General features: G+C 43.5%; 1 protein-coding gene across 3 annotated transcripts; it reads left to right on the top strand.

Annotated features, from left to right (window-relative positions):
* The first annotated feature begins 1,808 nt into the window (after positions 1 to 1,808).
* LOC119285159 (rho GTPase-activating protein REN1-like) lies at positions 1,809 to 20,909 on the top strand. Of its 3 annotated transcripts, none has more exons than XM_037564390.1 (26): positions 1,809 to 1,903; positions 2,609 to 2,716; positions 4,892 to 4,969; positions 6,428 to 6,553; positions 6,780 to 6,816; positions 7,714 to 7,790; positions 9,601 to 9,668; positions 9,751 to 9,829; positions 10,084 to 10,228; positions 10,917 to 11,024; positions 11,190 to 11,267; positions 11,479 to 11,534; positions 11,625 to 11,694; positions 11,883 to 11,967; positions 12,157 to 12,400; positions 12,508 to 12,720; positions 13,705 to 13,869; positions 13,953 to 13,993; positions 15,479 to 15,539; positions 15,620 to 15,703; positions 17,060 to 17,176; positions 17,252 to 17,412; positions 17,554 to 17,644; positions 19,912 to 19,969; positions 20,137 to 20,219; positions 20,380 to 20,909. In XM_037564390.1, exons 3-26 carry the CDS (start codon positions 4,934 to 4,936, stop codon positions 20,530 to 20,532), a joined length of 2,436 nt encoding a protein of 811 aa, XP_037420287.1. In that variant the 5' UTR covers positions 1,809 to 1,903; positions 2,609 to 2,716; positions 4,892 to 4,933; the 3' UTR covers positions 20,533 to 20,909. The 3 variants fall into 3 exon arrangements, with proteins under 3 accessions (XP_037420287.1, XP_037420285.1, XP_037420286.1); XM_037564388.1 differs by having other exon boundaries at positions 4,858 to 4,969; XM_037564389.1 differs by lacking the exons at positions 1,809 to 1,903; positions 2,609 to 2,716 and adding an exon at positions 4,131 to 4,267 and having other exon boundaries at positions 4,858 to 4,969.
* The last annotated feature ends 761 nt before the right edge of the window (positions 20,910 to 21,670 follow it).

Genomic DNA, 21,670 nt, shown 5'->3' with positions numbered 1-21,670 from the left:
TTGTGTTTGGCCCTGAGTAGTTGAGAGAGCCGACAACTGAAGATACAACCCGTTTGTTGGCGATGAATGCTAGCAGGGGCTTCCCGGGGATGCTTGGCAGCATAGACTGCATGCACTGGGAGTGGAAGAACTGCCCTTCTGCTTGACAAGGGCAGTACAAGGGACATGTCAGGGCTTGCACTGTCATATTAGAGGCCGTGGCGTCTCAAGATCTCTGGATCTGGCACTCTTTCTTTGGCATGGCTGGATCACACAACGATATCAACGTGCTTCAGCGCTCGCCGGTGTTTGCTAGGCTTGCCGAAGGCAACAGTCCACCTGTGAACTTTACTGTCAACGGCCACAACTACGACAAAGGGTATTATTTGGGTGACGGTATCTATCCTCAGTGGACCACTATTGTAAAGACAATACCCAACCCTGCCGGAGAGAAAAGGAAAAGATTTGCCCAAAAGCAAGAGAGTGCTAGAAAGGATGTCGAGCGTGCCTTTGATGTTTTGCAATCTCGATGGGGCATCGTTCGGTATCCTGCTAATACTTGGAGCACGCAGAAACTATGGGAGGTGATGACTGCTTGTGTGATCATGCACAATATGATCGTAGAAGATGAGCGCCGAAACGTCTGTACGATCAAGGCTTTCAGTTTCAGGTTGAGAATGTTGTGCCTGAGCATGGAGTAGCGGCAACATTTGAACAGTTCACTCAGTTTTATGAAGACATGCGTGATTGAGAAACTCACGTGCAACTACAAAATGATTTGGTTGAGTATATGTGGACTCATGTTGGCAACCAATAGATGTATCTTCTTTTATTCGTTTGTAAAACTATGTGAAACATTTTTATTTTTATTTGGCCTGTCAAACTATACTATTTATTTGAACGGCTAAACTATTTTGCTTGTTAAATTTTCATTTCACAATATGTTAATTGCAATGTAAAATTGATCGGCCAGCCGGCCACGCCTGCACATATGGGTCGGCGCATTAGGCGCGCTGCCGACCCATATGTAAAACAAGGCGGACGTCGGGCGGGCTGCCAACCCAAACGAACAAAAATCAGATGAAATCGCCGTTCGTTTGGGTCGGCCCGTTGGAGTTGCTCTAATTCTCTCCATCTCAAAACAAAGTTGTACTACTAAAGTTGGAGAGATAGTTATTTTGGAACGGAGGCTGGGGTAGCTCATTCGTTCCCCAACTGACCATGATGCTCTTTCGCTTTCGCTCTGAAATGAATCACTCGAGAATCCTAGTAGATTGATCATTGGTGATCGATGACAAGCGCAGAGGACACGTGAGCACGGGCGCAAAGGGCGTGGCATCCGGGTCGGGTGGGCTCCATGCCCAAAGGACAAGAGGAACAAGAAAACAAAATTTCCAAGCACAAGGGCCTACTACTCTAGTACTACTACTAGATACTGCTGCTGGTGGGCCCCGCGGCAGAGCCTGTCCTCCCGTTAACGACATGCTTCCCACCACTCCGCCTGCCCTCGGCGCGCAGAGCAGAAGCATCCTCTCCCTCTCGGTGTACCGCCATCCTGCGCCACGTGTCCCCGGGCGCCGGGCGGACGGCCGGGATCGCTTGACCCCGTCCGCGCGCCCGCGCCTCGCTCGGGGAAAGGAACGGCGGAAAGGGATGGGACCGGGGCGATGCCCTGGCATGTGGGCCCGGCGGGATAAGGCCCCACCCTGCAGTGACGCGTCTATTTCGTTGGGCGCTCCCGTTCCAAAACAAGTCCCCGGAGAAAGTGCGGGCGAGAGGGAGGAGACGGGAGAAAAATAGAACGGGAGGGGGAGAGAGGGAGGGGGAAGGGGGAGAGAGATAAGGGGGGAGGAGGAGGAGGAGGTGGGATCGATGGCGTGCCCGCCGCTGTGAGATTGATCTCCCGATCGCGTCCCGGCCGCAGGTGAGCCCCGCATTGCCTTGCCGCCTCCGTCGACGCTCCTCCTTCATCGGTGCATTTTTCTGTCTGGGCGAATGCTCAGTTTTTCCCCTGTTGCGTTGCCCCCATTTTTCTAGCTAGACAGAGGAGCCGCATTGCCCCGATTCGCGGCCCCTCTAGATCCGCTCCCCGCTTGCTTTCGCGGCTGCGCCGTGCTAGCACGATTGTCTCCCTCCCTCCCGTGGTTTCAGATGTCTGACTTGTGAAAAATGCAAATGTTCAAATCGATTTCTTCATCCGAATTGCTCTCTCGTCTAATTGAATCCAGACATTTGATGTGCGTACCATGCTCGCCAATAAAACCGGCCTGATTCTGCCTCCTTTCTTGTTTTTGTTTCGACAATGCACATTCGTTTGTCTGGTCCCGGTGCATGGGGGAGGTTTGGTTTCAGGTTTCAGTCCTGTCAATTGGCCGCCTTGCATGCCTTTTTCCCGCATGTATTCTGCTTTCGGCCATAACTCATTGGCATGTACTAGCTCCTGCCATCGGCGCATGTGCATCTTTGTCTGAATAATCTTGCATCTGCTTGCAGGATACCTGCCGGCAGTAATAGCAGTATTCATCTTATTTTAGCAGCATCAAACTTCTATACATTGTATGATTGTCTCCATACTGTATCAAATCTTACTTATGTTTCGTGATTTTGCCTGTGCTGTATAACTCCCCAGGTCCAGCCAATGGCTTAGATATCTCAAGCTGATACTTATGGTGGATGCGGAAACCAAACTCCAACTCTTGAAGAGAAATTAAAAGTTCCCGTGCTTCAGTTTCTAGTGGTACATCCATATTCTTGCCAACCACTGCCTTCAGGGTCCTGGGCACACACCGTATTTCGGAATATCTATCACATTTTCTCTTGGCTTAGCTGACGATTATTATGACTTTATGACTTGTACATAGATTGAACTAGTATTATCAAAAAAGGCTTTTGTCCCGTTTTATATATTAAGCATAAATCATCAGCAGCTCGATACAAACTCACGCCACCCCAACACACGCACACACTCAAGGCGGATACATCTGCGCTGAGCGCAGCAACACCACCCCTACCACTACAAAAGCTACCGGGGTCCTCAATCGTGAACACGCCATCGCGAAGAGACGAAGCTGCATACGACGACCCGTGAGCTCCAAAGCGGTGCCTTCAGAAAGGATACGGCACCAGAGTGCCGCCACCGCCCAAACCGAGGATCAGTGTTTCCCCTGAAGCAACATGATGGGCAATGAGGACTGCGGCGACGCTTTCAAGAAGGGAACGAACATCGCTGCTGCCGGCGTGCCCGAAGACAGAAAATATTTTCACCCCGGTCCACACTAATTGCCCTTGGTAGTACGAATGCCGCACCACCGCCACCGATCGCCACACCCCAGCCGCCACGCCGTCCACACGACCATGGCAATCAGGCAGCACCTGAGCACGAGCTCCGCCCACTAGCCCCGCGCTGCTACCACCAAAGCCGACGTCCCGGCAGCGAAGACCACACCACTCCCATCAACATGGACCACTGACGCTGAGGCCGGAAAAGCAGGCCCTTTTGGTAAGTCCGGAACCCCGCCGGTCGGAGCAGTGCAGGGGGAGGCCACCCGGCCACGCTGCAGCCACCACGCCATTTCTCGAACCGGGTCCAGGTCACCGTCGCCACCCCTGGCAACAGCAAGACCCGGAGGCACCCCTGCCAATCCCCCGGAGCGCCCATGTCACCGAGGCCAGCCAAAGGCGAGAAGCGCTGAGCCGCCGTGCTCCACCTGTCAGGTGCGCTGCCAACCGTAGAGCCGAACGCCCCAGGAATCAAGAGGAGGGGGTCGAACCACCGCCACTACGCCGCCACCCCGACCAACCGAGAGGTCCTCGGCCAAGGCAGCCGTCCGCGGCACCGCGAGGTCAGATTTGGCCGAGCCACCGCGGCCGCCGTCCCCAACCTCAGCCCGCACCGCCACCACCCACTGCCACTGCGCCACCACCATCCGCCGTGGCCACGGCAAAGGTGGCCACCACCAGCCTGGGCCGACCGCAGCCCGCGCCGGACCACGCCGCCGCCGTCTCTGGCACCCCAGGTGCGCCACCCACCTGGCCACCTGCCGCGGGGAGGCAGGGGCGCCCGGGCGCCGCATTTGCCCGTCACACCGCTGTGGAGCCCGGCTGCAGCGCCACGTTCCGGCCCGGGACGCCGGCCCGCGCCAGCACCACCCGAGCAGGAAGACACAGGGCCCCGTCGCCGCCGGCGACGGCAGGGCTTTGCCTGGTCGTGCCCCCGGGCGGCAGCGAGGGAGGAGGAAGGAGAAGGAGGGGGCGGCGGCGGGGATACAATGTAATCGGCATGCACAAAGTTAAGTTAACTAGATAATACCCCGCACGTTACTGCGGGAACCGATTGCAACATATTTTGAGTGATTTAATTTTGTGAAACATGAGTAGCTGAATTAAGAACATATGAACTAAAACTAAAACACATATCATATATTGTATTTGATTACTGTGTAGTCGAAACATATATTGAATATAAGTAGCATAATACAATGAATTTTTTTTCTCATGCATGTTGAGTGGACCTTCGATGAGGTGACATGTGTGGTGAGGTGGGATGTGTGCATGGGATCAACCAATAATGGATTTTTTTCCCCATACATGTTGTGGTGGGCCTTTGATGAGCTGGCATGTGTGCATGTTAAGATATTAGAGATAGTGGGAATGAACTATTTAGGTTATATAGGATGAGTTTATATCTTAAAAAAAGGTATATAGGATGAATACAATCAGAATACATTTAACTGTACTGATAGAGAGACGTCTTTATCCAGAAACTCGACAAATTAGTGATTCCTTCCAAATTATGGTGCTATATCGTGCTATTTATTTTGTAATTATCATTAACAAGTCTCATGGATTTATTATGAGTAACACTGTACATTGCATCAGCCGCTTAAGAAACATCAACTTGTTGGTGGGACAGATCATCCTGAGTTGTTCATAAGTCAGCTATTTTGAGAAGACAATGTCAGCTTCAGAGTTCAGGATTCCTTACCAGCCAGTAAGATTGTCATATGATTCAAGTATAGCATTATTATTTTTCATATCTTCTCCCTGTTACTTATCCGCTCTAGCATTTCAGCAAAGTATTCATTGGACCCCACTGTTTAGTCACTTTTTCAGTTGATTTTAATTTTCTTCCAGAAGATATTAGACCAATATAATTAATGTTTTGCAATAAAATGTGAGACAAAGAGCTCACTTTGGTTTATCGGTGAGTGAGTGCCTGCTATGTTTATCAAGTGGTGTACTTGACTAACAAAAAAAAAGATCTTCAATATGCATTCCAGTGAAAGACATGCCAAATGAAATGAAATTATGGTTCATGACATTTGGGTTGTGAATAAAGTAAGCAGGCTGACAATATATAGGGGGCCGCTAACAGTAAAATTCTATTAAAACAAGAAACATTTACAGAGTGGGGCTGTACAAGCAGACTTACTAAAATTTTCAAACGTTTTTGTGCTGGTATTGTAGACTTTCAAGGAGTTGATGTGGCTCCACCGTGCCGCTTCTTTGCTTCTCCTTTACTGGCAATAGAACAATTATTTTAGTTTTTGTAGTTCTTTGTATATGTGTTTCTAATGCGTAGATTCTATGATTTAGTCTCACTGTACTTCTGTTGTTAAGAGTCACTAGACAGCTGATAAGCATAAAATATTATCATTTATAGACAAAATGGGTTGTCTGGATTCCAGAAATCAAGTTAAACCATATCTTGTGTTTTTAATGAAATTTATGCAGGGACTACCTTTTGACTACCTCAAAGAAAAATATGTGTTGTTACTTTATAAAATAAAATAATTACCTTTATGTCACTTGGACAATATGGTGCCTGGCTAGCCTGCATATTTGTTCAAGTATATGGGAATTGGCCAAACTTCTCCATCAGTTCGGGCTTTTGGTTCTACTAGTTTGTGCATGAAACTTAATATGGTACTAGGCACAAGAGGTCTTGGGTTCAAGTCTCGGCTTTTGAATAAATTTTTTTGCTTGCCCTGCCCTCCTTTTGTCCATGTTTAGGCCTTCTCAAACCACATGTGAGAGGGGGTGTTGAAGTATATGTGGATTGCCCGACCTTCTCCATCAGTTTGGACTTTTGATTCTGCTGGTTGGTGCATGAAACTTAGTACTTATGACTTAAGGCGAAGTGGTATTTTAGTACAAGAGTAGGCGATAAAGATAAGAAAGAGACTAAGGGAGATTTCTAAATTTTGTGAAGGAATGGTAACCATCGATATGAATATATAGTCTTCCATAGCACCTTTATCAATAACAAAAGACAAATGTTCTGTTGTTAAGATCCTCTGTTGTTGATTCAGTTGATACTATGTGCACATAAATCTGCGCATGTAAAGTTTGCTTGTTTTAGTTAATCTCAAGTTCTGCCTGCCTTGTTATCACTTGTTTGTTGCTTTATGCTAAGTACTTACTCCACTTCGTTTCATCCTTTTGATAGGTATCATCTTCGCAGCCTTCGGAGAATACAGGTCAGTTCAAGATATGCCGATGTGGAGAGGGAGACCTGAACTCCCAGACTGGTGAAACCGGTGATAGTCCACAAACTGCATGTCCTAACTGCCAGGTTTGTCGGATCAACTTGCACTCAAAGTTTATGTCACACTGTTCTCCAAATGACCTTAAGCTTTGGTAGAATGTCTCTCTATATATGTTTACATAAGCCATGTAACTGCTACACGTAGCTGCAACTTCAGATTTACTATAAGTCTATGTTTATAATCAGAATGGGAGTCTTTAAACTGCTATATTAACTCCGAATGATGGTGTCAATTTTGTATATCTGTTTGCAGGTTCTTAAGAGTGGACATTTACTGCTTTCATCTAAAGGTATGTTCGGATGGCTAAATTGTGGTTTAGCATGGCTAGATATATATTTCTCCCTCTCTTTTACCTGCTAGATGTTACATCTAAACAGGATGTTTGTGGTAAGGACTACGGTCAGAAGCCCTCCAGTTCATATATCTATTAATAGGAATTTTTTGTCCTTCCAATGGGATACTAAATTAATACTCCCTCCGTCCCAAAATAAGTGTCTCAACGACGGAGGGAGTATGATTGAAGCACAGAAGAACAGCAAAACATGTTGCCTGAAGTCACACAATTATGACAATGTTAATCATATCACTTGTCATGGAGCTTTTATAAACATGATGCCCATTAGACGTTACTTGTATTACTGTATCATATTCTAGCAGGTAGAATATTAGCCAGTTTGCTGAACTATATATTGCAAAGTATAATCAGTCACATTAAGTTAGAACTCGCTATGGATCAACCTAGTCGCTCTTGTACTGAATACTAAAAATCTAACAACATACTATCTGTTTATTTCTCTGATGGCATGGGGGCATTATAGGGCTTGCTTCCCCATAAAGTCATATGCTTAAAAGTTTGGGCATAAAGTAAAGTGTACTTCTGTAAAATGCCTGGTCTGTAGGCTAATCTGATTGCTTCACAATCATGATACCTTTAAGCCCAATGAAGAACGAAGTCAAGCCAACAGACATGGTTGATTATTTTTACTGAAATTGTCAAGGAAATTCTGTTGCAGTTTAATTAAGTGGATCAGAATGTTTCTATTTATAACTCCATATTTTGCATGTGGAATTTTGTTGCTACCCAAACTGTCATTTTCTTACATTTGATCACCTTTGCTTTAATTTAAATTCTAAATATTTGTAGCCATACTATTCTTCATATTTAATTATTTATGATACATAACAGGGATTGGTTGGACAACATGGAAAAAGCGCTGGTTTATTCTTACAAGGGCATCATTAGTGTTCTTCAGAAGTGACCCTGTAAGATACATTGCAGTACTTTGCTGTGTTTCTTTGCATCAGCTATTCACTCGTAAAGATCCTATGATTAACTTGCTTTGTTCTCCAAGCTTAACACAAACTTTATTGTAACAAAGCAGACTAAAGGTCTGCACGGCATTAGATTGTAAATCTGCTAGTTGACTGCTCAATTGGGTTATCTAATTCTTGTAGCAAATGCTTGAACCTTATTTATTTTCCATGAAATTTCTATTACCATTATTGCTATGTGGGGAATTCCCTATGTGTGCCGCATGGCCCAAGAAGGCCAGCAACTGGCGCTAGCTCCAGCCAGTGCAACCAATTAAGGACAATATCCCTATATTATCTATAAGTAAATGGGTTCTTTTAATCTGAGCCATAGCCAATTGGAGATACGATATGGTTTGCTCAATTGTGTTATATTTATATGTAGAGGACCCATTGGTGTTATGTCATACGATATGGTTTGTTCCTTACATTGGAATTGTGTTATATTTATATGTAGAGGACCCATTGGTGTTATGTTAATTAAGCAATGAAATAGATTCTCTCACTCGCTTCTCCTAGCTGTCCGCTACGCTATTGCCCCCCTGGAGTTGCCAGCCTTGTTCCACAGTAGCTCCAAGATCATGATCCCAAGTTTCCAACAGTGATTGAAAATAGAGCATCAAGTATACATCTCGTTGTTTACAACACCAGTTATATGCAACTTCCGGTTTGTACCATCGGTTAATCGATACTACTAGAAAATGTGTGCGGCCCTAGGGAAGCTACCAATCTGCCATTTCTTGTTGTAGAACTGATGGGTGTGGTACTACATATTGATTGTGGTTTGGTGCTTTATATATAAAGCGGGGCGAAAGCCTTTTTCGGTACATATTGATTAATAGCACATGCAAGTTCGCGCGAGTCTTTTTCTGTGCTGATGTTGTATTAGTACTATAAACTACTCCCTCCATTCCACAGTGTATTGCGCCCGCGCTTCCCGAGATCTAAGTTTGACCATAAATTTAACCAACAAGACCGACTGCGGTGGGAGCAAAAATTATACCACTAAATTTATATTGAAAATACGAATTCAGTGGTATAATTTTTGCTCCCGCCGCAGTTGGTCTCGTTGGTTAAATTTGTGGTCAAACTTAAATCTCAGGAAGCGCGGGCGCACTACATTGTGGAATGGAGGGAGTATAATGTAGTAATTTTTGCTGCAAATTCATTTTAATGGAGTACATGAGTGCAGCTGACGAAAACTTTATATATAACCTGAAGTCTTTAGCAAAATGCTTCGAGGAAAGAATCAGAAGTCTAGATATCATTCTGTATAGCTTGTTATCTGATCTGCTTGTTAAGGTTGAGTAAGGGCATAATTAAAGTACACATGATAGTATGCTAGCCGACACCATGTAAAATACATGAAAGGTGAAAGGCAAGTTATATCAGCTAATGGCATCTTATTGCTCAGATATCCCAACGAATTAGTGCCTACTCTGGTCTAGGTCATAATCCTAATACAAATAGTGATACTTGCACAATTTAAGGAGTGAACCTGAATGTGAAGCGGGATATAAATTCTCTTTTCATACTATTAATTGGATACCGGAAGTGACAGAAAGCAAATAGTAAAGGCAAGGATATTGTTGACTGTTACTGTCACCATTTTTTAGGGGGTGAACATGATTACAGAACAAGTACTACTGCTGAAGCATACATAGTTCTTTTAGGATTCTTCGTGACATTTATGGGCAACTATAAATATTAGTATTAGGCCTCTAAACATGCCAATTGCTCCTATGTTCTGCTTTATTTTCAGAATGCACCTCCCAGAGGAAATGAACCAGTTGTTACACTTGGTGGAATCGACTTGAATAACTCCGGAAGGTATGCATAATTGAAATTTTGCTGAAAGGGGAATTTCCTTTAATGCTATCCAATAAACATATAATTTTGATAAATGTTTCAGTGTTGTAGTCAAAGAAGACAGGAAACTTTTAACAGTGTTATTTCCTGATGGCCGCGAAGGGCGTACTTTTACTCTGAAGGTTGGTTTCATATCTTTCAGAGTTCCTGTCGTACTGATCTTTGTGTTCCCATTGAGACGATTGGCATTTCTTAGTATTGTTCTTGAGGATCAGTAAATAGCGGGGTAACAGGGGTGGCTGTGGGACTGGAGCAGTGGAACGTGGCAACCCTGGTTGTGTTTGGGAGGGGCAATTGTTTGATTAATATTCAATACTACTATCATACCTGTGTGGCACTGTTTAGGAATTTAATGGTGTGATTTGTCTCCAAGCAGGCAGAAACTACGGAAGAACTCAACGAGTGGAGAAATGCATTAGAGAGTGCTTTAGCGCAGGCACCAAGTGTAGCGAGTACAGTGGGGCAAAATCCAATATTTAACGCTGATGGAACAGAATCTTCTGAAGCTTCAACTGAACAGTGTAAGCTATGTTAACTTTCACCCAACCTGCACAAGCTGGGCTAACATCTAAGCTTTTGTTTTATTTTTGGGCTAATGGTATTTATATAAAAATAGACAAGTCACATTGTGGCTGTATTTATGAAATTTCTTGATGTCAATTTTTTCAGACTTCATTCTTATTGTTTGATCACACCTGTTTTTGTTTCATTTCATATATCTGGCAAAGTATGTTCCAGACTTCCAGTTTGGTGTTCAACTTCATCGTTCACTACTTGAAAAAAAAATCTTAATCACTTCCTAAACGTGCTAATGGTTGAGAAATTCCGGGGCACTCAAAAAATGAAGTTTGTAGGATAAATTCCAGTTTGGATGTCATGTCTCTAGAGATGATGACCCCGTAGGGATATATTTTCTTGCTTCGTTCCTCCATGCACTTGATCAGGGCATGGGCAATCACTACTTACATGAAGATCCTTATTCCTTCTATTATTCATTAATATTTAATTCAGCTGGATTCTGCTGTTACAGAAAAAACTGCATTATGCAGATCTAAGTAGGTTTATTTTGTATGCCAGTGTTAGATGCCATAGTATTTATTGCCATTTATTTGTTGAGTCAAATGTATAATGTCTAATTTATTATTCTTTCCCACATCGGTGTGTGCTTATGTTGCACTGAATAAACAAATTCTGTTGTTTCGTTTGCAGCGGAGGATAAATCATCTGTTATTGGGAGACCTGCACAGTTTGCACTTATAGAGGCTGATGGTAGTCCAGCTTTCCTGGAGAAGGCCTTGAGGTTCATTGAAGATTATGGTAAGTGTTTTCCCCTGTAATATCAGTACACTATCCAGACCGACCCTTCGTTAGGTTTAGTTTTATGCTCATATTTACCTGGTGTGCATTGAAAGCAATCATGCGGAAACAGACATTTAAAAATCTTGCCGTTCAGTAACGAGCAGAAAAACACTGTGTTTGTAGGTTGCAAGGGAGAAGGAATCCTCCGTCAATCTGCTGATGTTGAAGAAGTCAAACGCAGATTTCGTGATTATGATAAGGGTGATTTCCTCTGTTCTAACTTTTTTGTTCTTATTTAAGATGTTTGGCAATTTAGTGTCGCAGGAGTTTTACCATTGTTTAATTGAATCTTTAGAAGACTTTTTTTTCTTTGCCCTGCACTTTCACAAAGATTTTCTTTTGAAGATACAACTATTTTGCATAACCTCTGAGAATTTTATGTCTGCTAGTTCACTTTAACTGTTTTTTGTAGGAAAGAAAGAGTTCTCCCCAGATGAGGATGGGCATGTTATTGGTGACTGTATTAAGGTGTTTATTTGGCAACGCTAACTCTGATGTCACAAGGAATATACTATGTTTCTATATTTTTTGTAACATTTGTTTTGCTCCAAACTACAGACTATTCTTCGAGAGATGCCAGCTTCGCCAGTTCCTGCAGCATGTTGCACCGCGCTGGTTACAGCTTACCGTAAGACTGGCTCAGAACTTTATTTATAATTGAAGAACAATAATGCATTCCTCAGCCTAAAAAAACTGATGTATAATCCCAATAACTATTTTTCATGAAGTATGTACCAAAAAATCAGCACCAGTATGCCCTCGGAACATTTTTATTTGTTTGGAACCATAAACTGATAAAGACAAGTGATGGTGCAGGAACTGACAAGACAAAAAGACTTGATGCTTTAAATAAAGTTGTATATGAAGTTTTCCCGGAACCGAATCGGCAATTACTGCAGAGGTAACCTAGGATGCTTTTGTTTCAAATTTTATCACCAAAAGTGTTATGTCTTGGATTGTCATTCTGTAAGAATATGTCCTCATCCGTTTACATTATCTAATGGTTTGATGATGAGTTAAATTTAGCCTGCACAGCAATAGCAACATCAAATTCCACCAATGAATACCAGACTCATCGGTTTTCTTTTAGGATCCTTAAGATGATGATGATCGTTGGATCACACAAAGCTGTGAACAGGATGTCTAATTCCGCTTTGGCGGCTTGTATGGCACCACTCCTTCTTCGTCCTCTTCTTCTTGGTGAATGTGAAATTGATAAAGACTTCAGTATGGCTGGGGATGGTTCATTCCAGCTGCTTCAAGCTGCAGCTGCAGCCAACCATGCTCAAGCTATTGTTATCATTATGCTTGAGGAATATGATCAGATATTTGATGTATGCTCTTTCTTCCCTTGTCATGTTCTTATTTATTTCTTTTCTTTTTATATTAGGTTCTCCTTGAAGTTATGTCATGAATACTAATTCAACAGTAACCTATATAGGACATAGAAGAAGGTTCTTCGGACGCTTATACTGAGTCTGACGACGGTGATGTTGACAAGGAATATTCTACAGATAATGACAACCATGATGAGGATGGTTCTTATGATTCTGGTGAAGATGACATTGAAGAAGACTTGGATGATAATACCGAACACTCTTCTGGCGGCAGTGAATGTGATGGCAATAGTAGAATCAATGCCAAACGTGACAAGGTATGCTAACTGACAGCAATAGTACAAATTTCAAACATTATAGATGGAGCATTCCAAGTGCTGGTGTCAGAATTTCCTGCAAAAACCATGTTTCCTTGCAAAAAAAAAGAGAGAGAGAAGATAAGTCAGCTTATATTCAATGAAAGAAACTATGGATGATCTTCCCTTAAAAATGTGATAGTTGATCTCCTTATCAAAATTAATTTCACTTTTGCCAGTCAAATTTTATGGTGAAATCATACATTGAACATGTTCGCTCATCCGATAGTGTCTTCTCAATGTGCAACTTGTCACTGAAGTTTCTTTCTAAATCTGGTAAATGAGTATTCTGTTTAAAGGCTAATATTTTGCTGGTTGAACCAAGTAGTCATAAAGATGAATAGATTATGCTTTCATATTTGACTTGCCCACAGTTTCATCAGGTGCATGCTGATAAGAAGTCAACAGTTGATTCAGCGTTTCCAACATAGCTTAAAACTTAGTGTGAATTTCTTACATAGCTTAAAGCTTAGAACTTAAAGTGCCCTTCCGAGGGCTTGTAAAAACTCTTCTTTCTATCAATGCATTAAAATGCAAGGCTTTTGTGTTTTCTCGAAGAAAACAGGGACTGCTTATTGCTATATATTTCAAATATATTCTTGAAGCTTGTATTTCATTCTTGTATGAAAAAACCTTGGTCACACTCTCAGTAGCTTAATGGTCTGGGATATGATATTGAAGAAGACTACTTCTAATACAAAATGACACGCATTTGGGTGTGTTCAAGGAAAATAAAGACTACACTTTAGGGCCCCCTTGCATGAAGCCTCAAATAACTAACTCATGTGCTTTAAACACACAGATTGGCCAAAACTATGGCCTTATGCTCTGATTTAATGCACTTGTAAACTTCTTTGTCTCCCTTACAATTCATCTTGCTCAATTTATTTAAAACAATATCTCTGGCACTGCATGTACTGACAATGATAGGTTGTTCAACCTCAGATGAAAGTGGGAAAAACAGAACGTGGTTTGTCAAGGGAGGACAAAGGATCACATGCATCCACAGATCATATAGCAAAATCCCATTCATCATCTTCGAAAGCAAAATTTATGAAGTCAAGCAGCTCAGCTAATAGGGACAAAAAGACATTATGGGGCCGTACTTCAGTAAGTTCAGTTGTTATCTGCATAGTTCTGCATTTCAATGCTACCACGACAATCATAAAGTTTGACGAGTAATGTATTTACAGGCAAGAAAGGACCTGGACGTTGAGGGCTGCAGTGATGATGAGTAAGTAGACGGCTATATGCTCCTGTAATGCTCATTTGAATGTGCATTTATTGGAGACATAAAATAATTCCAAAATGCAGCTGTAAAAAAAGTTTTCAAACGTTCATGCAAAACACGACCATATATTAACTGTAAAAACATCTATACATATGGGACTCTTTATTCATAGGATTATAACAAGGGAATAGGAAAGAAATACAGGAACGCAATAGGAATGCATGTGTAGAACAGAGGATTGTAAAACACTGGAAAAGTTTTACATGACTTGTTTGAATTGTAAAAATACAGGAGTCCTACTAATGATGTTCCAACACTAACTTGATTGATCCCATCACTGTGCTTTACCTTGATCCTACGCGTAGGAATAAAACATGAGGTCATACTGGATGCTAAATTTCCTATGTTTTTCCTTTGGAATGGCGTCAAAAGTAAATTTCCCTATGATTTCCTTTGCCTCATTCCTACGAATAAACGATGCTACAACGACGAAATCCATATGAGTTCTAATTCTTTGTTTCCCTTCAAATCAAAGAGGCTCATAATTGTTATATTCATCCTCCAGGTCCTGTATCTTTACGTAGCTCTTAAATGGTTATATTTGTGCATGAATATTTAAAATGCACACATTATATCACATGTTGTATATCCTTGGATTTTCCACATTTCTTTTCAAAATGCACTAGTGCATGTCATCAAGTAAACAAAATATAGCATGTCAAGTGCAGATTTTGAGCAACTCTTTTTGAAAACATGTACCTGCTTTAAAAAAATATGTGAAACAGTCAAGGACAAACAAACGTGCTGTAATGCGAGAACTTGAAAGCGCAAATATGAGCATTTGTGAACTGCAAAAGGCATATACACATGCTGTAATATGTGCACTTGAAAAGCTAACACACAAATATGACGATTTGTAAACTGCAAAAGGTATTTGCACATTTTCCATGGTCAGTCCTGGAACGTCATTGCATAATAGGTGGAGCATTTATCATTTGCATCTGCAATAGTTGTACCTTCTAAAAATTGCCATAGAGATTGAGGTTTGCATAATGTTGTGGAATTTTTTGTTTGTATGGGTGAGTCAGAGAGTGCACATGGTTTTGAATTGCATACTTGCACACTAGAAAAGATCCCCAAATTGTAGATGGGCCAACATGTTACAAGATGTAAACCTGTAAATATTGTGCAAAAATATGATCAACGTGCACAGTACAACAAAAACAAAAGGTTGTAGCCGCAAAAGTCCAAAAGAAAAATTGCATCTTTCATCTTCTTTGCATAACACACATTTTTGTAGGCACACAAGTTATACATGTTGCTATGATTCCTTTTTAGATTCTTCCGAGATGAACAAGTACTTTCTGGAATACATGCACTCACCCGTGCATGCACATACTTTCTGGAGTATTATTTTCCCATAATATTTATAATTTACACTGTCGATATTTTTGAGCTATTGATATTCTAATTGAGCTTCTGTATTAGGGCTCTTATTGAGAAGCTTGAGAACAACAAGGCCGATCTCCAATCTAAAGTTTCAAAGGAGGTGCATCCTTTTCCCCTAGGACCACACAAAGTTATGTAACATCAAATTCTTTCATCTGAAATGATGTTTGTATTTTTCAGGTCAAAGAAAATAAAAACCTCCAGACAAGTCTAGAAAAGCGGAAAGGAACATTACATGAACGCCGTTTAGCACTTGAAAAAGAAGTAAGAGCTCAAACTCAAGGTTTTTATTTTCTTTCCAGAAAGAGAACCCCTAGGTTGCTTCTCTCATAAAGGGATTATGATACCATCAACGAAAGGAAACTTGCAATAGATGTGGAAAAGCATCAGAAACTATGTGCAACAGGAATATTACGCTAGCAATTATAAGCACAAGTACTATCCAAATATCTTAAGCCAAGAAATGTGACCACATCACGAAAGCCACATTAAGTTTGGGGATGGTACTCACATTTTGGAGTCAACAAATGGATTTTCTGCACTTTACTCAGGGTTTGATTGTGTCATTTCTTCAGATGGGCCATTAATTCTTGCTGCTGAAGCATCTGACATGCAGCACTACAAACTCATGTTCCTTCACCTTTTCCCCTTTTAAATGCTTCATTAGCTGTTACAGAAAACATGATTTGCGTGCCTTGCTAATTATACTTCTCTATCTCAGAAATGTTCTTTAGCTTTAAGACACTATCCTATATCATAGCAAAGGCAACCAAGCTACCAGTTCTGGCTCTACTTGACAGTCAAACTTTATTAGGTATCAGAAAAAAACTCCTTGAGATTTTGTCGAAACATACGAGTTTCTGCTGCATTTTGTTTTGTGTATTATGTTTGACTGGTTCTATCTTAAGATGTTTTAGTAACTCTCTACAAGCTAAGAGCACTTACCCGGACAGCCCCATGTGGCCATGTAATTTTCATACTTGATTTAGGCTACAATTTGAACCATTAGCCACTATGAGGCATCAGTTGATGTGACAATACACATGATTTTAGCTTTTTTCCCCTCCATTGAAATAATGTCAAGTAGAGGGCAGGCCTGGCGCAGTGGTGAAGTCCTCCCCACTTGTGCCAAGAGGTCCTGGGTTCGAACCAGCCTCTCTGCATTGCACTTTGCAGGGGTAAGACTAGGTTCCTATAATCCCTCCCCAGACCCCACCTTGTGTGGGAGCTTCTATGCACTGGGTCTGTCCTTTATTGAAATAATGTCAAGTAATGCTAAACAATTATCTTTCTTGTAACAATGATATATTATGACCTGAACTCCACTAGCCATGGCGGCCCAAACTGGATAATTCTACTAAGACCTTTAAATGCCACTGTCGTTCTCATTTATTCATCACAAATTGGATGATACAACTTATTATACAATGGGTACCTTACTGGGACTTTCAGTTAATGGTGACCACCAGTCTATGAGCCCTCAAGGTAGGCGATTGTTTGATACAGCAAATTATAACTCACGACTATATGGTACTCTTGAGCTCATGGAGTTGTTTTGGTACGTTTTTAGAGTAAGTTTTGCATTTTCTATTCAACATGAATAGCTTGTGCATTCAACAGGTGGAAACTTTGCGAGATCAGCTGCATAAGGAGAGAAGTTTGAGGGCCTCATTGGAGTCTGGGCTGATGAATATGCGAAGAGGGCAGGTGTCCCTCCCGTCGTCAATAGACAGCAAGGTACTCGGTGTTTATATTTCGTTAAATCTTAAATTCTTTTCACCGTTTTGAATTTTTTTCTTCTGTTAAAAACAGACTAAGGCTAATCTTGAGGAAGTTGCTGCTGCTGAAGCTGATGTTTTGAATTTGAAGCAAAAGGCTTGTGATCTACGCGGACAACTCAGCAGCCAGGCCCAGCTAAGCTCCATCTCACTATGTGAATCATGCAACAAACGGCTCCAAGACAAGCTTGCCGAGTAAGGCTTTGTTTTTTTAGTTGGAGTACTAAGGCTTGATAGATCCTTTCTTAGTATTTTGTTCTGTCTATTTAGAGTTCTTAATCATGGAAAGGAATATACTTGAAATAGACTTGTACTGAAGTGGCTACTTTTCTCCAGAGAGAAACAAAATGAAATCAGCTCATCAACCGAAGCATCATCGGCTATTGGGGCCAATTCTTTATCTCGAATGTTACCCAATGCAGGCATGGTAAGACCATACGAGTACAGAAGTCTAATGCTTTTCCTTCCGCTTTGCTAGAAATGTCCTGTCTGGGACCGGGACTGCTACTCTGCTGTTACCTTGCTCTGAATGGTCTAATGTTATTCCTGATACTATACTGGAATGGTAAACATAATATATGCTGTTCAAACTGTATAAGCAAGCTAGTCATGTGAGTTGGAATTTTCCTGATATACAATAAGAACCTAAAATGTCAGTAAGAATTTGTTATGGCGCTGCTAGAAGGAGGGCGCAAGAAGGCCGGCCGGGGGCCTTTTGCCCACGGCCGGGCAAGATGGAAGGATTTCCTTCTTAATTCTTGCTTGATTAGATTGATACATCTCCTCTCTTTATATAGAGAGGTTTACTTGACTCCCAAGCAAGGCTTACTTGACCTCAAAGAAAGCGACTCTTATCTCTAATTAACCCTAAGACTAACGGGTCCATTAGGCCCATTATGTACTCTAACACTACACCCCACCTGGACATGCAGCTTGTCCTCAAGCTGCAGCCTAACCAACTTATAACCATGACTCGACGCAACTCAAACCTAACACCTAAAAACAAGCCTTTTACATCTCGGCTTGTTTTATTATTCTCAACCTGAAATGGACTGGGACGATTTATTTTGGACCTCTTAACAAAAAGTGGATACCATCCGCACGTCGGACGTGCACGTGTACAGCCACCTGGATCCCATGGACACCATCTGGACAAAAGGAGTGCATGTGTATGGCCACCTGGAAGTGGTCGCAAGAGTGACCAGCAGAGGCGCCCTTGCGGCGCCCGGTGACGGAATGCAGTGGTGCTACGTGGTGCGTTGTTGTCGGTGACACCATGCCTTCTTCCTGTCGGACGGCTGTTGGTCTGCACCGCACAGGGAAGAGTGGGGGGCTTGCGATGGAGAATGACGAGGAGGGGTGCGCCCCCCCAACCGCCAATGTCGCAGACTTGGAGGTCGCTGCCCGTGGGGAAAACAGCATGCCCGCTGCCCGTGGGGGAAACCGCATGCCCAAGATCCCCGGCGGAGCGGATGAGATCGAGGTCCTTTGCGCAGCGAAGGGCAACTTGGAGGAGCGGCAGCTGCAGACCACGCATCTCCCGCACACGCCGACGCGCTAGGAGGCCGCGCGCAGTAGCCTGCAGCCTCACCGCCGCCGACACGTGGCGGGTAGCGATCCAAGACGGAAGCGGTGACGGCGACGGCGGGGACTGGACTTGGTGGAGCGGGACTCCCACCGGCGCGGTCGATGCGGGGCCGGAGCTAACCGGCGGTGGCTGCGGCAGCGGCTGCGGCGGTGGCGCACCGGGCAGCGGCAGCGGCTGCTGCGGCGGAGCGCCGGGCGCGGCGGAGGCCGGCAGGAGCGGCGGCTGCCAGTGCAGCCAGGGCTGAGCGGTGGTGGCGATGGATGGCAGCTGCAGTGGCCCGGCGAGAGCGGCGAAGGCCGCCTGGTGCGGCGGCTGCCACGACAGCCAGGACGGGGCGATGGATGGCAGCTGCAGCGGCTGCTGCAGCAGCCTGGCGAGCGCGGCGGGGGCCGCTTGGTGCGGCGGCTGCCATGGCAGCCACGGCGGCGCGGTGGCGGTGATGGGCGGCGCAGCCGGGTGCGGCCCATAGGACCCGGCCAAGAACAGGTGGATCTCCTGGACCGCCTGCGTTAGGTCCCGCAGCGCCCCGGACACCTCCGGGGTGAGGACGACGGGGGCGGGCGCGACGGAGGATCCCGGCGCGGGCAGGAGCGGGGCGACGGTCGTGACCGGCAGCGGAAGAGACGGGTTGGGCGGCGGTGAAGACATGATCGAACCGAAGCTAGCTGATACCAAATTGTTATGGCGCTGCTAGAAGGAGGGCGCAAGAAGGCCGGCCGGGGGCCTTTTGCCCACGGCCGGGCAAGATGGAAGGATTTCCTTCTTAATTCTTGCTTGATTAGATTGATACATCTCCTCTCTTTATATAGAGAGGTTTACTTGACTCCCAAGCAAGGCTTACTTGACCCCTAAGAAAGCGACTCTTATCTCTAATTAACCCTAAGACTAACGGGTCCATTAGGCCCATTATGTACTCTAACAGAATTATGCCAAAAGAATGCCCTTGTTATCTTGCATATTTCAATACTTTACAAATAGTACATTAACTGGCAAAGGGCCCAGGCTCATTGAAGTTAAGGATGACTAGATGGAAATACAACCTGGTTGTGCTTTTAAGTTCTTCCATTTTAGTTCCATTATTCAATAAAAGAATTGATTCATTTCAGGCGGATATTGTTGAACAATTGAGAAGGCAAGCCGCACAGAATTCGTCTTCTTCAACAGGTAAGCCAGCCCACCAGAAGCTGCAACTGAGTACTAACTATCAATACAATACAGGTCCAGTTGGTAATATCAGTAATTATACTTGATATCATTAGAGTAACTGTGCCCAAGGAAGCAAAAGTTAATAGCAACAATCTTAGTAGTTCAAAATGATTTGTTTTGCCCAGGTGCTCAAAGATTGTTGAGGCAAAACTCAAATAGCCTACACAGGCTTCAAGGACCGAATACCTTTTCAAGTAATAGAACAGAGGTAATCTGTATGCCTTGGGACGTATATATGCTGTTTCTTTGCCTCCATAAACTCTCGTTTCTTAAGCCCTTGTTTGATATAAGTTTGTGGGTGCTACTACTGCCTCTCTTTTTCATTTTACTGAATTTATGCAACTATATATGCATGTTATTTCTTTCAGGAACCTGGGGGTGGACCGCCAACTGCATTAGCTAAGCTGACAAACCGGCTCAACTTCTTGAAAGAAAGAAGGGCAATGCTCGCAAGTGAGATGCAAAACTTAGATTTGGCTCGCCCACCAACGGCTCCAGCTCCAAATAAAGACTCCACATGAGGACTGGGAATTTGACACTGCATCATCTTAAAGCTAGAAAATCAAGTAGTGGAGCGATGCACATATGACAGCGCCACAGGGACTATGAGGTGGAGATGCATATGATAATCCTACCGTGAGAGTTGGACCCAGTTCAAGATGCGTGCACATGTATTTTCATTGGAGGAGCATCGCTGGTAGTGTTCACCAAAATCGCTGATCGCACGAACAGCCTAGTTTTAGAGTACCATAATTAATTAACCCCACAGTTTTATTGTGTTTCCATAATGACATTTTGAAAGTATTGAATTGTGGCATGTATAAGAAACATATCTCCGTAAATTCTAGACCACAGCCAAAGTGCTCTTCCAAATGCAGCCTGAGAGAGTTTGACCGTATGTTTTTCTTTTTTCTTTTTGCTGCGGTATATGACCAAGTTCTGTGGGAGTACTGTATAAGATATGGATTCAGATACACATACACCGATGGCGGTTCCTGTGCCACAACCCAGAAAGGATGGACAATATTTCAGGATTTTCATCTCTTCCGTTTACTGTTTTGCAGCAGTTGCATGGCTAAAGCATACTGTTTTGTGACTCTAGTCATCGATATGTGTAGAGCATCTCTGAAAGCTTTGAAGGTACTAAGATGGATCAATTGGAATTTTGTTGAGTGACGCACGTTAGCGAGAGCAGGGTTGTGGAATCTTTGCTGCCATGATGATGTAGGGTGAGATTCCATGTTCTTTTTTTTTTGCGAGAATAATTTCCAATCTATTCATCAAACATCATGGCAATACAAAGAACACAAGAAGAATAGAAATCACATCTATGTCCGTAGACCACCTAGCGACAACTACAAGTACTGGAGCGAGCCGAAGGCGCCGCCGTCATTGCCCCTCCCTCACTGAAGTCGTGCAAACCTTGTCGTAGTAGACAGTTTATAAGACGTCGTGCTAAGGGTCCCAAGGACCACCACACCAAAACAGTCTGTCGCTGATGAAGTGAAGTGTAAATCGAAATGATCCAGCCTGAAGACACATGAATATAGATAAACAAAGACCGGATTCAAGCAGATCCATCAAAGACTGACGCCAACCGAATCCCGCGAGATCCGTCAAAGACACACCTCCACACGCCCTCCGACGACGCTAGACACA

This window comes from Triticum dicoccoides, chromosome 4A (genome assembly GCF_002162155.2).
Source record: "Triticum dicoccoides isolate Atlit2015 ecotype Zavitan chromosome 4A, WEW_v2.0, whole genome shotgun sequence".
Classification (NCBI taxonomy): domain Eukaryota; kingdom Viridiplantae; phylum Streptophyta; class Magnoliopsida; order Poales; family Poaceae; genus Triticum; species Triticum dicoccoides.
Note: the sequence above shows the minus strand (reverse complement) of the source record. Positions and strands in the feature narration are given on the sequence as shown.